Here is a 16,582-nt window from a genome sequence, read left to right on the forward strand (position 1 = left end):
GATCTAAGACAAGTAAGAATAATAATCAGCCCTTACCCCCTTTGGCTCAACCCACATCTACCACCCAATTTGCAAATCGTTCCGCGGCCCCTGTATTTTGACGTATCATCATAGAGATTTATGGTAATATCCTCTACAACTTGTTAGATTATGTTAAATTTGAAAATGTTGGTGCCCCCCTCCCCCATTTTAAAATTCTGGATCCACCACTGATTTGTCCCTGCATTAAACTGATCATCAGAAATTGTTAGGAAAGGAATACATTTATGCAGTATAAAGAGTATTCATTCTAAAGTTTTCGAATGTGCTCGCTTAACCATGAAAATAATAAAAGTTCGGAGAGTGTGTAGTGATAGAAATGGTGGATGATAAAAACAACAGCAATCAAAGTCATATTTGAAACCGAATTTGCCCCCAATATTCACTTTATTACCCTTTAAAATGAGTCTGTGACATTGAAAATACCAATTTTCCCACTTTGATGCGTGCTCACTCATCCCTAAATAAACAAAATGATTTTATTTTTGTACAGAATTCTGCCCATAGGTTGATAAACATTACTGCCAAATGACATTGCTAAAGACAGCCTTGAAAAAAGTTCCACCATATTGAATAAGGGGTTACTAATTCTTAAACATATGCACCCATAATGTAGAGAGTCTATGAGAGAGGAAGTCAAAATTTTAACAAATATGAAATGAGGGTTTGTTTCATGGACGGTTTTTGTTACTTCTGCCAACAATTATTTCGTGAAACTTCGCTTATGGCTTTAGAGTAACACTATCCAAAAGGTGCGCACACCAAAATAACCATTCGATACGGCACAGAGTGGGGCCAAGGCCTTGAACTTTCTTCTCATTTGCATATTTTTCGAATATTGTGTGCTCACTGATGCATGAAACATCGGGATTTTCATAAAAATCAAATCAAATGAACTATGCAAGGAGGCTTGTGACAGATATCCATACTTACAAATTGCATTTTTCCAATAACGTAAAAAAGAATTAATCGCATTCCAAATGTTTATTCAAGTGTGAATGTTTGATTAAACGCCTTTAAATCATTGGAGCGTCTTAATTGGTCATGAACATAACGAAAAAATGATAAAAGATCATTTTCAGTTACCAAAGTGAAACAATACTTGCCTACGATATTTGAAAATCGTATTTTTTCCCAATAAATGTTCATTGAACCGTGAAACTATGGATATTGTTGAAGACACTCTTCCCAAAAATAACTGTCATCATATTCTCATTTTAATTGATAAAAATGTGTAAAAAAAATCCAATTATAGCAAATTTGGGCTTGTGTTTATTCAACCGTGAAATTTAGCCAAAAAAGTTGTATTAGAACTTTTAGAAAGTACCTTTCAGAAGCCTTCTGACTATTTTCAGGATAAGAATGTGGAATCAGTTCCAATAAAATGGAATCAAAGTCATGATATTTGGCTTGTGACTTTTGAAAAGTAAAATGTTTGCCTTCTGACGTTGCTCACTGAAGCATGACGTAGAATACGTCCATAACATTTTAATAATCAGACACTCTAAAAAATGAAGTGTTAATTCGGAGTGCTGACTTTTGTCTAGTTCAAATTTGAACTAGACAAATCAGCACTCCGAAGTGCAGTCACTATACACGCTGTTGAAGAGCTAAATTAGCACTTCATTTTTTTAGAGTGGAGGGTAGGTCATAAAATTACCTAAACGCTCATGTAGAAATATATTAAAAACTCGCATTGGTTCGGAAATTATTGATGTTTGTTTAAGGGGGGACTTACCTTTTTTGTTGTGTATAGATCTATTGCATGAAACTTGGATATCTCTGCAAATCTTATATTCGAAATAGAAATCTGAAATAACAATACTGACATTCATTTAACCGATTGATCGAGGACCTGGTAGCCTCTTCGAAGGGGGGGGGGGCAAAACATTTATCTACCCTTTAGAGCGTTGAACACCACATCACATAGGGTAGTAGCAACACTTATTTTATTTTTAATAATGGTAGTTTTACTGATAACTTTTTTACGTGTTTTAGGTCAATCGGTCAAGGTAAACTTTTATTTAGGGTTAATGGTTTTGTGGGTTGCAGTATCCAACTGCTGGTATATTAAATTGAGTTATTGAGGCGGGACTGACAAAAGCGTTCCACTGTTTTTTTTAACAAACCCAGAATTTATTCCTCGTATCTTAATATATTTTTTCATTCAAATACCGGACTCATCCGGAGCCTTATCAGTGTTTTTGCATTTGTCCGTTGGTGTGGTGCGCTTTGGGACTTGTAAAAGTTATAGTAGGCGGACGTATGTACGTATTTGAGTCAGTGTGTGCGTGTATGAAGGAAGATTCGCATCATATTGCAATTCAACCTTTACTTTCGATTTTCTTTCTACATGCATATGTTGGATTATGCATGCATATGCGTTGGTGCATGTCGTCCAATTAACAGTCAGTACCCAGTTCTTTTCTTGTAAAGTTCGTGCTGAAAACAATTTTCTTCTTTTTTTCTACGAAGCTATCTTCTCTATACAGCATTTGGATATGCTCAACTGATATCATATCGTTTAGGTAGCCAACCTGTGGAAACTAGAAGTTTGCTATCCGCCCGTACATCGGCGTTTACCATCGAACCGTGCAAAACTACCGACGTTAATTCCTCAGGTATGACGCTCTTTATTTCGTTTATTATATAATTTGGTCACGGTGCCAAAACAAAATATGGGGACAGCAAAGGCGGTTTTGCAGAAAATAGCAGTCATACATGTATATTGTAAACTCAGCAAACCAAGACGTTTAGTGGCCTAACTACGGGGGGGGGGGCATGGGGAGCACATGCCCCCCCCCCCCGGCCCTCCTTGCCTTTCCGTGCTTACGTTCGAATTAGTGGATTGATGAGATATGTCTGCTCTTCATGAAGTCCTCAAATCAATCTTTAAAAATGTATCTTTTTATAATCTGAACATCAAAAAATTTCAGCTTGCATTTTGTTAGTGAAATACATATGGTCTTGATAGATTCCTACAAACAAGCCTAAGAATGCTCTTCAGACCTGAATTTCCTATATTTTCAGCTCGCTGTTTGCGCTAGTGAGATGCGTATGATAATCATGATTACTATGACGTCTACATGTGTTTGGATGTGATTCTAACAAAATCAGCAATCGCTTTGCACTCGCATTTGATGACTATGATGAGATATGTATACTCCTAATGGATTCACCAAAAGAAATAGTCCTTAAATGTCCTTGTTTGGGGTCAATATATACAAAATTTCGCATCATTTTGTTAGTGAAATACGTATGGCCTTTGTAAATTTCTACAATCAAGCCTTAAAATGCTTCTCTTCAGGTCTGAATTTCCTAAATTTTAGAGCTCGCGTTCGCGCTTGCAGTTTTTGATTAGTGAGATGCGTATTTCGATCTTGATTAATGACTACAAAAAGTGTTGCATGTTTTCTAACAAAATTAGCAAGCGTTTGTCACTCAAATTATATGAGTATGGTATAATTCTCTTATTTGATTCCTAAAAATAGTCCTTAAACTCTCTCTGTTTGGGGTAAAAAAATACAATAAATTAAGCTCGCACTTCGCGCTCGTATTTTTTTGTTTAAAGAGACAGATGCGTATATTTATTTTCAAAAATTATTATTATGTCCCTTTTTAGGTCTGAATATCAAAAATTTTCAGCTCGCGCTTCGCGCTCGCATCAATTGATCAGTGAGTTACATTACATATCCGTTTAATGACACACTCCTTAAAATGTCTCTATAAGGTCAATAGGCCCATGCCGGGCAATTGAGCGCGCTTTGCGCGCTCACCGAGTGACTCAAATTTTTTGCCCGTGCCCCCCCCCCCTCCCCAAGCCGTAACCCACGGTACGCAACTGAAGACGTTTGTTTCTTTTTTGTTATGGCTTCTAGGGCGCGTATTATTCAGCAGTGAATATTTGCGCCAATGTTTGAATCATTTGATAACTGTTTTTTTTTAAGCTTCGGTTATAAGGGTTAAACATATTCGAGTTTCAACAGTAGACGAGTGATTCTTTTTCTTTAAACTGTGCTCTTATGGTGAACATTAAATATTCAAGTCGAAGGGATTTATTGCCCTCTCTCGTTGATATGCCCCCCCCCCCTCCCCCCACCTCCATTAAAAATCTATTTGAGCAAATAGTCGGGCACCATATGTCATCATGATTTACCGGCTACTTCGTCAAAATTAGCCAAGTCTGACTTTTTTCACTGATGTTATAGGTGACATAGCAAGGAACAACTTTCAACTTGGTGACAAATTTCTAATCTTCACCTTGGCCACACTCTTAAAAATACCTAGTCAAATGACAAAAAAATCGTACTAGCCCAAAACATTCTCGTAGGACAAAAGTGCCCTTTTCAAAATGGAATGTACCTTTTTTCACAATGGAATACCCTTTTGAAGTAAAACATGATACATTCTAGGTCAGAAAACTTGAGCTTGCGCTTATTAGCACTCGCATCAATTATTTTTTTACAAGAATGCTTAGAATGTCCAGTTTTCAGGTTGGGAAATCGGAATTTTTTGTTCACGTTTCGCGCTCGCATCAAATATTGTTTAGTAAGGAACTCATTCTATTCCTGGTTACAAAAAATGCATAAAATGTCCAGTTTTAAGGTTGGAACATCACAAGTTTTAAGCCTGCGCTTCGCGCTCGCATTATATGACTCGCTCTGTATTTAAAGTGTGCCCAATCGCCCGGTTTTCACATTGGAATATCAAAAAAAAATCAGAGCGTGCTTCGCGCTCGCATCATTTCTTTGCAAGAAATTCATATTTTTCATGATCAAAGAGAGAATAGAATGACCCATTTTTGTCTCACCTGCATAGCAGAGTTAGACTATTGGCGCCGCTTTTCTGACGGCGGCGGTGGCCGCGGCGTCAACATCAAATCTTAACCTAAGGTTAAGTTTTTAAATTGACATTTTTTAAATGACCCAGTTCATGAAACTTGGCCATAAGGTTAATCAAGTAGTACTGAACATCCTACCTGAGTTTCATGTCACACGACCAAGGTCAAAGGTCATTTAGGGTCAATGAACTTAGACCATGTTGGGGGATCAACATCAAAATCTTAACCTGAGGTTAAGTTTTTTAAATGTCGTCATAACTTAGAAAATATATGGACCTAGTTCCTGAAACTTGGACATAAGTTTAATCAAGTATCAGCTAACCTCCTGCATGAGTTTCACGTCACATGACCAAGGTCAAAGGTCATTTAGGGTCAATAATTTTGGGCCAATTAGGGGGTGTCTGTTGAATTACCATCATAACCATCCGCCACTTTTTTACCCTAGAATCATGATCTGAATCATGATTCAAATCACGATTCTGCAGAATCACGATATAATCATGATTAGAATCACAAACATGAAACACGAAAAAAGGGGCGTTTGGAAAGACGTTTCTGCAGAATCACGTACGAGAATGTTTGAATAAACGATATCGTGATTTGAATCATGATTCTATGACCTCACTGTGTCTGGCTACTTTCGGTTTGACTCTTGCCAAGCTCAAGGCGCTTTATATGCTCATTGTATGTACATGATTATGTGCTATGCATGCATTTCTTGGCATGTACGGGTTCTGTGTTGGTCATCGCATCTTCCACTACTTTTCATTTTTGGTCATGTCTTCAACTTCACGTTCTGGTAAATGAATTAACTGGACAGACAATGATCTCTGAAATTCACTTCCGAACACAATTTTGGATGAATAGAAGCACATGGACCCTATAGAAGTAAACAAAATGAGGTAGGGCCTATAGACTGAATTCTGGAAGCAAAAAAAAAAAAATCGAGAGCCGAAACACGTGCGATAAACTTCCTCTGTCAAACTGCGCACTAGTGATGCGTACTGGATTGGCCCGAATCTGAGGAGAAACAGCGTTGGAATGAAGGTCGTCTAAACGCTAATTCTAAGATATTGTGATTCATGTTTGTGTTTTGAATCATGATTCAAATCATGATTCTGGTTTGAGGTCGCATAAACGCAGCATTGGACATAATAGTAATCAAGTATCACCGAACATCCTGTGCAAGTTTCAGGTCACATGATCAAGGTCAAAGGTAATAAAGGGTCAATGAACTTTGGCCAAATTGGGGGTATTTGTTGAATTACCATCATAACTTTGAAATTATGTTGGTCTAGTTCATGAAACTTGGACATACGAGTAATCAAGTATCACTGAACATCTTGTGCGAGTTATAGTAGTTTTCAAAATCATTACTGCTGCTATGTTAATCATGTTAATTCGCGTGATGCAGGTGAGACCGTCAGAGGCATTCAACTTGTTTAGTTCTAAACCTCAAAAAAGCTCGCACTTTGGATTAGCAACAACTGTTTATTGGATATACATCTTGTTCTTTATTAAAACGCCCATAAACTGTCAATTATATTCAGATCGAAATACAAAAAGGATTAAGTTCGTGCTTCGTGCTCGCATCAATTGTTCTTTTAGATACCCATCTTGATCATAGGTACCAATAATGCTTCAGATATCAAGCTTTCAGATCAGAATAGAACGAAATATCAGCTCGCGCTTGCTTTATCTCTTTGATGAGATACGCCTTTTTATTCTCCTCATGAGTCACTATAAACATTCTAAAGCAGGTATTCTTTTTTCTGTTTTCAGGTCAGTATATTACAAACTTTAGCTTCTGCCTTCTGCTCGCAGTATTGTTTACTTAGATACGCATTTACAAAAATTACTATGAGAGTAAAAATTATTGTGTGATATATCAAAATCTTTGATCTTGACATCGCAAGCGGCAGATCGGGAAAAATGTAAGCGAAATCCCCCCCCCCCCGCATTTGGGAAAGCTGGATCAGCCCCGGGAGGTAACGTAACCGGTCACCCTCATAGAAAATCACGGCTTCTGCCCTGATATGCATGAACCATAGAGTTAAATACGTACGCTTAGGTTTATCCAGTGCGTCCCAAAAAAACTATACACTTTTGAAAAGGCTGCCAAATAAAAATTGTAGCACTTTGGGGAAAAAGACTTATAGATACGGAAAGCCAATAAAGTCAGCTTTCAAATGGCACAAAAAAGTTGGAAAACTATTCAAGCTTGAAACAAGAAATAGTCTGTTTAACTTTGTTGTACCTATGAGAAAAGGTCAAATTGGCAACACATTTTATTATAATGGTATACATTTTTGGAATTCCCTCCCTAATCATGTTAAATCGGTTAAGACTTTTAAACAATTTAAAAGAGTATTAAAACAACACTTAAAAAATGTCCCCACTCTGTAATGTTAAATGTTCTTTCTAATTTCATGTGTATCATGTAGTCTGATATATAACTTTTTAGTTATGATTTATTTAATCAACTTGTTTTACATTGTTTCATCATCTATTGTTGTTTGCGTGAAAGTTTGATGTCAAACTTATTTGTACTTTTTCATATCTTAGGTTTTACGATTAATGAATCTTGTATTAGTTACGATGCATTTAGCGCTACTTAAAAACTGCTTATAGTAAAATTTTCATATGTAACCTTGAAGTAATGATCGTTTACTCAACCTGTTTTACAATTATTTTAATTATATTTTGCGTAAATGGTTTTTCATGGCAAACTTATTTGTTTTTGTCTTTTTGTATATTAAGTTTTACAATTCTTCGTGTAAATTTAGTTGTCTAGACTTAATTGATGTAGTTTGAAGATTTCTATAGGTGTTCTCTCATAGATGTACATTGTTGTCAATTACTGATGTAAGGACCCCATTGGAAATAAGCCATCTCGGCTTTCATGGGCAATCCTGTCAAGGTATACACTGCTGTTCATATTTTCATTTACTTGTTCATAGTTACCTGACAAATAAAATCAATCAATCATTCCATCAATTAATCAATCAATTATTACATAATATTCGTTTTTCGGAATAACGAACCTTCGAAATTACGAACCTTATTTCATTTTCGGATAAACGAACCTTCGGAACTACGAACCTTTGGAAATAAGAACCTTCGGAATAACGAACATTCGGAATATCTGAACCTTTGGAATAACGAAGCTTCGGAATTACGAATGTATGCGATCAATTTGAGGATTTTTTTTCTTTTCTTTTCCTTTCTTACTAGCCCGTGTGTATTATTACAAAACCTTTTCAAAGGAATTGGGTTACGCGAATACATTCCAAACTTGGAATCGGACCATTCAACGACTGCCAGACGTAGCTTCGGTTAACTCAGGCATGGCTAAATATGGAAACAAACTTTTTTTCGTTGATGTGGTTAACTTTTTGAAGAGAAGGTTGATCGAATATGACACAAAGGCCTCCTCTCTCAAGATACATAATACCGTGACCGTAAAGCTGGATACTGGTGGGGATTCAACTATCACCCCGGATGGTATTCGCGTTCTCAACAGTAAGTCCCGGGTATGGGGTTGATGATATTAGGGAGTTTTCCATTTGCACGTCGACTAATGGACTGCGATGAAGGTATACAAAGTCAGTCAAGCACATGATTGGAAGACACTGGGCATGCGCAAGCCATTCCTGACACGTCAACTTCATGATGACTACCCAGGATTTCGCTCAGATCACGCTCGTTCGAAATGTAATAAACGAGCAATAAAATCCTTGCCCATTGATTGAAGCCATGTGGTGATTTACTCCAGCGGTTCTGTATACCGTAAACACAAAGCAGACTATTATGACGCACTTTCGTCGCAGTCCACTAATCGACGTGCAAATCGAAAACTCGGTATTTATACATCTGTTGCGACCGCACAGAAGCGTTGTTAGCGTAGCACTAAAAGTAGGCATACCGGTATTGATAAACTCACAGAAGCTTATAGCCGAATTCCAAATAATCTAACAATAATGTTAATACAAATCACTAACAGTGCCAAGGGCACCAATAGTGACGATTTTAGTGAAAAATTTCTCTCTTTAGAACTTGTCTCCCTTTTTTATACCAAGTAATTTAGAATATACCTCGACCGAATTAAAGGGGTATTCTGGGCCCAACAATATTATGAATAAATTGAGTAAAATTTGAAGAGCAAATTGCTAAAAATTTAATCAAAATCTGATAAAAATAACAAACATCTTGATTATTAAAAATTAAACACTGTATTTTGCAACTGATATTACTGACCAGCATGCGGCCATGAATACGCAATAAATGGAACGATTATGCCATATTCTCTAGCTCTTTCCCCTCTTCTGATTCAATTTATTGAAATGAGCTTGAACTGTCTCAAATGTATGTATGTCACCCGAGTCACAAAATGATGATCTTTCAAGCAATTTTCTGTGTGAACAAAATTTAAATAAACCTAATTTTGTATGATAAAGCAGACCCTCATTGCATATTCCTGAAGACATGAATAAACTTCACCGAAATAAGGCCTAATGGAAAATTTTAAGATATTTTTCATATTTATTTCCAACTTTTATCAATTTGTCAATGTTTTGTTTGCCTTACTTTACTGTTCAAACCGTATATGGTACTTCAGCCTGGAGTACCATTAAAGAATAGGTATAAAGCGAGGGAGGTTGATTAGTGCCAAGATATATGACCATTTTCAAAGATTTTTTTTCTTCCAAGATATATCATTTATTTTTTATGACATTTTTATGAATAGACCCTTTATTCATGACATTAGAAAGAAGAACAATAGCTGATGAAATTTATCACACGATAACCATCATTGGCAAATACTGTATCAAGAGCATGATTTTTTAATCTTTTTAAGCTCATCCGATATTTTTTAATTTAATTAATGAATATATATTTACTACCTGCTGCCATTTCATGTTTAAAATGCAATAATAGTTCAATTTTGTAGGCCTATATGATAATGAATTACATTCCTTTACCCTTTCCTAGACAAGATTTTAAACTTGTAGGATGTGCAAATAATCATAACTAAATCTCTAGATCACTACCACGACTACGCACAAATTATAGATTTTGCATTTACCCTAATCCCCTAACAACAGCTTTCTCTGCCTTCTGTGCGGTAATTCTACCCATGTTGTTAAGTGCTGATTTGTTAATGGATAATACTATACAGATTGTGATATCAAGCGTTGATCTCAGATGTAAATAATGCATTATAGCCATCGCAGCGAGATTACCGGTTGTAGTAGGGGTCCTTTTCTAGCGCATTGTTAGTGAAATGTTACGCTAACAGCAGCTAACAGTTTCTGTGCGGCCGATACAGGAATGAAGTGATTTATGCCGTTTGTTTTCATTCCTACTCAAAGTAATTGCCCCTTTCTGAGTATAAAATATTTCACTCTGTGTTTTATGTTCGCATTAGTACATTGGTAATATATGTCTGACCTTCATGAATTCCTAAATTAGTCCTTAAACAGTTCTTGGCAAGCCCCTCCGTTCTGTTTTATATAGTTATTATAGTCAAAGTTACTTTAGTTTGCATTAATTCTCATTGTTTATACCTTATTTCGATTGATGTTGTACTTCAAATTTGACTATGTATTGTTTGATTTTGATGTGCTTTGTGAACGGAAAATGAATAAAATCTAAATCTAAATCTAAACATGTTTAAATACCCCTTTTATGGTCTAAATATCAAATTAATCAGCTCGCGATTCGTGGTCGCATCATTTGGTTATTGAAATACCTATGTTCTTAGTGAATTCCTGCAGACAAGCCTTAGAATGCCCTTTTCAAGTCTAAATTTCAAAATTGTTCAGCTCTTGCTTCGCACTTGCAATATTTGATCAGTGAGATACGTATAGTGTTCATGATTACAAGAGGTACAATGACTCCAAAAACATGTGTTCAGATGTAATTTTAACAACATCAGCATGCGCTTGGCGCTCGCATTAGTTGACTATGGTGAGACATGTAATAAGCTATTTATGAATTCCTAAAAAATAGTCCTTAAATGTCCCTTTTGGGGTTCGAAAAAAAATGTAGTTTGCGCTTCGCTCTCGCATTATTTATTTATTGAGGCAGGTACGTATCATTATTTTACACCAAAAAAACCTTTTAATGTCCCTTGTTTAGGTCTAAATATAAAGAAAATTCAGCTCGTGCTTCGCACTTGAATTATTTGATTAATGAGACACATTCCATTTAATGGCAGTTCTTAAAATGTCTCTATTATGACAGTCGACCGGGGGGGGGGGGGTACAAAGATTTTAAGTATGACTTAAGTTGCACTTATATAAATGCCGACGCGTACACGATACAAAACGCACAGTCTCTACGCTGTTTACACGTGATCAGCTTTTGGTTCAGAACCAAAAGCCGATGCAAAAATCAGCTAAACTGACGCATGTTGCCGTGGTTATTCCGCTATTTTAGTCATGAGTCCATAGTGTTGAATGAATTAGATCATTCTTCAAACAGTGGACTCATAAATAAAATAGCATATTTGACCATGAAAATAGGCGTCAATTCGGCGCACTGTGACAAAAGTGCGCATCAGCATTGGACATTTTTTTTAATTATATTACCGCGCTTAGACTTGATCGGCTTTTGGTTCAGAACCAAAAGCCGATGCAGAATCGGCTTTTGGTTTATCTTGCACTGCGTTTACACGCTGTTACATGCGAGCCGATGCAAAAACCTGAAATGATACCACACCAACCATATACGTCATAATAAACATGATAAAGACAACGCTAGATCGGTGCGCTACAATTACGTCACAATGGTAAAGTAAATGAAATGCGCACAAATTGCCGATGCAGAATCGGCTTTCTGTTTACACGTAGTAAAAAGCCGATTGTGCATCGGCTCATGGTTCAGAACCTACTACTTTGGTGATGCAAATTGCCTGTTCTGAACCGCGAGCCGATGCACGTTAATCGCGTTTACACGCTATGAAAATGCCGATGCTGCATCGGCTCGCGGTTCTGAACCGGCAATTTGCATCACGGGTTCTGAACCACGAACCGATGCACCATTGGCTTTTTCATAGTGTGTAAACGCGATTAACGTGCATCGGCTCGCGGTTCAGAACCGGCAATTCAAAAGCCGATTTAGTATAACACGGTATATTATACGCGGTAGATAAGCGTAATTGATGCTGGAAATCTGCATAAATCATGGGTTCAGTCGGTGGTTTTAAAAACCACCTTTGTGAATTCTGGCTGTATGGCTCGAGGCCTGTGTTACACCCAGCTTCCCATAGTCCAAGCACAATTTTTAGTCAAAACTTTAAATCCTAGTTCCTATACCTGGCCATTCATTGAAAATACTTTTACCCCTTTTCAGTTAAGTATACAGAACCCGTTTCCATCGAGGATTGTCCGATGAACATTTCTGTAAAAATCAACAGTAGCTCCATCTACGACACACGACAGGTCTCCTGGACTGAACCTTCTTTGAACGCTTGGTCCAACTGTGCTACCTTGGAATCTCTTGGACCAGGAACCAATGGAGGCAATTTCAGCAAGGGGGTCTACAACATCTCCTACGAAGCCAGTGATTTGAATGGAAACACAGATACTTGTTCTTTCACGGTCACAGTGGAGGGGGAGCCTGACGGTCAGTATATCAATATCCTACTGGTATTTGAAGCAAAGATCATGATTTCGTGTTTGTTTTTTGCCACGCTCGGTTATGTTCATTAAATCAAAATCATTAGAATGGTAAAAAGCTGGGTGCAACAGCTATGACTAATTTTATTAAAGGAGAATGAAACCTTTGGAACAAGATAGCTTGCGTGAAAACAGAAAATCAAAGAAACAGATCAACGAAAGTTTGAAAAAAAAATCGGACAAATAATGAGAAACTTATGAGCATTTGAATATTGTGATCACTAATTCTATGGCGATCCTCATATTGGCAATGCGACAAAGATGTGTGATCTTCCCATTACTTCCGTATATATTTCACTTAAACTGCCTCTTTTATCAGATCTATCAGTAGATCATGTGTTCTTTCTATAGGAGGGCATGTAATACATTTGTTTTTCAAAACAATATATCATAGATAAAGAGTTTGTATCACCATATAGGAAAAAACAAAAAAGCGACATTTTGGGAGTACTCCATAGTCCATAAAAGGGAAAGTTGTTCACATGTGGCATCACATATCATTGTCGCATTACCAATGGGAGGATCTCCATAGCATTACTGATCATGCTTATTGTAACATTCAGATGCTCATGATTTTTCTCAAACTTTCTTTGTTCTTATTCTCTGATTTTCATAATTTTACACAAACCTACTTCCATTCCCCTTTAATGACTATATCCCTCCCCCCCCCCCCCCGTGTATCTCTCGTCACAATCAGCCCGAATTCACGATTGAACATTGGATTTACTAATAAAATATCGTGCTGGCCATGGCGTCATGGCACATGTTACAACAGTGTGTACATGAATAATGGACATTTTATTTAAATACGAGGGAGATTAATAGACCCGGTCTGTGATTGGCCAGGAGTGAAACATGCCGTGTGCCGTGCTCTGAAAAGGACTTGTTGATCGGTCTGCTAATCGGCAAATGACGCATTGCTTTAGCAGAAAGATGCGGTGTAAACCTGTCAATGATTTGTTTTTGTATACGTTCCACAACTGTAATATGTGTCAAAAAACATTCATTTTATTTTTAGATGACCTTTCCACGGAGGCTTCGCCTAGCAGTTCTCCATCTAGACCTTCTAACGATTCTACTACGGATACTTCTGGATCCGGTGGTGGAGATGGCAATGCACCGTGTGGAAATGGCGCGAAAGTTTCGTGTACTTTCATTCAATTTGTCTATTTAGTTGCTCTTCTCGTAACCGTCTTCAATTAGGCCTTACATTGCAGCCTACGGAAAAACGCAGTGGCTGACATTTTCTTTTCAATTTTCACTCTTTTTCAGAAAAGTAGTCAGGTAACCACTCTTTCTTTTACATGACACATCCAGTTTTCAGAATTTCTTTTTGAAAACGGCACTTTTCAGTAATGATAACGGAATACTTAAAAAAAAATCGATTGCCTTAAAGGAATAAATTTTCTCAACTGTCTCAGGCCAAATGAACCCACTCCCCCTGAATGTCGCTGCTGTTGTATTTTAAGATATTGAAAATTAAATGCGAATGCTCAGTTTCCCCATGGTGAAACGCAGTATCCACAGATGAATAACCTCATAAGTTACTCAGTCGATATCAATACCAAGAAATAATGTATGAATCTGTATTTCAAGGTGAAATGTTAGCTAAGATACACAAAGGGCACCCTCTAACAGCAAGGGCCCCGTTTGTGGTAAAGTCCCAAACTTGAATGAAAATCGTCTCTCTAGGTTGGAATTTTACTTAACAGGACACCACAGTTTGTAGAGGGTGCCGCAGTGTTTCACAACAACTCATGAGAGTATTTACCATCACGGTGGTTTAGCATAGAAGGCACCCTTGGTGTTCTAAGCTATTATCTTTCCCTTGACTTACTCATTGATACATTATTTCATGGTAATGCAGCATTATAGAGTGATGATGTAACTGTTCTTTCGGTTCGGCTTTCCCCGCAGTATCTAGATTTTCTTCAATAATAAATTATATATTTATATATATTTATATTTATATATATTTATATACATATATAAATATATATAATTTCCAAAGGGTAGATAGCTCTGGGGAACCTTGATTTAAGCTATGTCTACCATTGTTCTCTTCATCCATTTCTTTACAATATTTAAATAAAAGAGTTGCCAAAGCTGTTGTACATGTATAGCTTCACACATATATAAATATATATATATGTGTGTGTGTGTGTGTGTAAAGTTGTACATGTACAGCAGCTTTGGCAACTCTTTTTATTTGAATATTTTAAAGAAATGGATGAAGAGAACAATGGTAGGCGTAGCTTAAATCAAGGTTCCCCAGAGCTATCTACCCTTTGGAAAAATTGATGACGCCGAAAAATGTATCTGCCTGAAATCGAACCCGGGCCCCCAGCTTTGAACGCCGGTGCCTCAACCACTAGACCACAGAGACGGGTTAGTGGCTAGGGTGACCCAAAATTGACCGTCAGATAGACAGATTTTCGACACGATACCAATTTTAATTTCCTTTGTCGGGTGAAGTTGGGTTTTGAACAATGACAAGCCGCCATGTCTCAGCTGAATCAAAGCTATTGCTTTGATATAGTACACGTATGGGAACAGGTATACAAATGTGTAAAATTATACATGTACAACAGCTTTGGCAACGCTTTTTATTTAAATATTGTAAAGAAATGGATGATGAGAACAATGGTAGGCATAGCTGAAATCAAGGTTCCCCAGAGCTATCTACCCTTTGAAAAAAATGGTGATGCCGAAAAAATGTCTCTGCCGGGAATCGAACCTGGGCCCCCAGCTTTGAACGGCGGTGCCTCAACCACTGTCGGGTGACAAAGGAAATTATAATTGGTATCGTGTCGAAAATCTGTCTATCTGACGGTTAATCGGATTTGGGTCGCCCTAGCCACTAACTCGTCTCTAGCTGTGGTATAGTAATATAAATATATATTATTTCTTTTGAGACTTGAAATAGGAATATACAGTACATACTATTCAATTTCATGATAACATAATACTGATAAATCAAAAATTGTTTTTGAGTGGCTTTGAAAAAACATAAAATGCTGAATATATCAACTTGTGCAAAATGAAAATACTGCATTATTTCCATGGGGCGCAGTGCATCGGTCGATTTGTTTTGATTGGTCAGTAGTTCGCTTTTTTTTTCATTGTTATAAATATAATGATAAATGCACACACACTCATAACTCTTGGTGGATGTAATATTGCAACACTCACATCTTGGTAATCTTGATGTCAGATTGCTTGATATGCAGTGTAAATACCAAATCCATTACTTTTCCTCTCAAACCATTTTACTTTCCCTATACAAATACAATTATAAGTCCATGTATACTCAGCAGTATTAGAAGATAACTGAAAACGTATATTTTAAGACTATATATATGTCTAACACACAGTTAATGAGAGACCACGCAAAGTTCACTTCCCCTCTAAACGCTTTGACCATTCTGGCGCCAAGTGACAATGTTACTGATTTTTTTTTTGAGGGGTCGTTAAATCCTTTTTTTTAACAATATCAATTTCAAAATTGGACCTCTCGTTGGTTGAAACCAGAGATGCTTGCAATTTTGGAGTTGTTGTGGATTGCAACTCTTTCAAGAGCCAGTGAACTTACCAAACGTCGTTTTTATTACGATTGACTGCATTGACTACAATGTACGATCAATTATTATAAAAATCAGGTCTACGATTCATTAATCGCTAAACTATTTAATATAATCAATGTATTATATATAATTATTTCGATATCGATTGAAATAACTTTTTTATATTCGAATCGCAGTCATTTTCATGGTTTGAAAATTTTAGGAGTACGTCTAAATGGTTCAGACTAAAACAAAGCGGTAGTATTATATTTCGATTAATAGATTGAAAGAGCTTGTATTTCTTAGTTTACTACGATGTAGGGAATTACTAACGAACTATAGATTACCTTTTATGATTCAATTAGGATGGGATAATTTATAAAGCCCTTATAAAAGCAAATATGATGCCTGCATTCAGCCAATTGGATTTTTTAGTCATTTGCTAGCTTTTAAAAAAA

The 16,582-nt window shown here is 36.8% G+C and overlaps 1 protein-coding gene across 1 annotated transcript in view; it reads left to right on the plus strand.

Moving 5' to 3' along the window:
- Positions 1-13,947, plus strand: part of LOC121419789 — a 49,288-nt gene extending 35,341 nt beyond the window's left edge. The window contains exons 4-7 of the mRNA XM_041614244.1: positions 2,515-2,660; positions 8,114-8,401; positions 12,236-12,508; positions 13,580-13,947. Of these exons, the coding sequence (XP_041470178.1) occupies positions 2,515-2,660; positions 8,114-8,401; positions 12,236-12,508; positions 13,580-13,764 (892 nt within the window). The 3' untranslated portion in view covers positions 13,765-13,947. The remainder of the gene's footprint in view (positions 1-2,514; positions 2,661-8,113; positions 8,402-12,235; positions 12,509-13,579) is intronic.
- The last annotated feature ends 2,635 nt before the right edge of the window (positions 13,948-16,582 follow it).

The sequence above is a fragment of the Lytechinus variegatus genome, chromosome 8 (assembly GCF_018143015.1).
Source record: "Lytechinus variegatus isolate NC3 chromosome 8, Lvar_3.0, whole genome shotgun sequence".
Classification (NCBI taxonomy): domain Eukaryota; kingdom Metazoa; phylum Echinodermata; class Echinoidea; order Temnopleuroida; family Toxopneustidae; genus Lytechinus; species Lytechinus variegatus.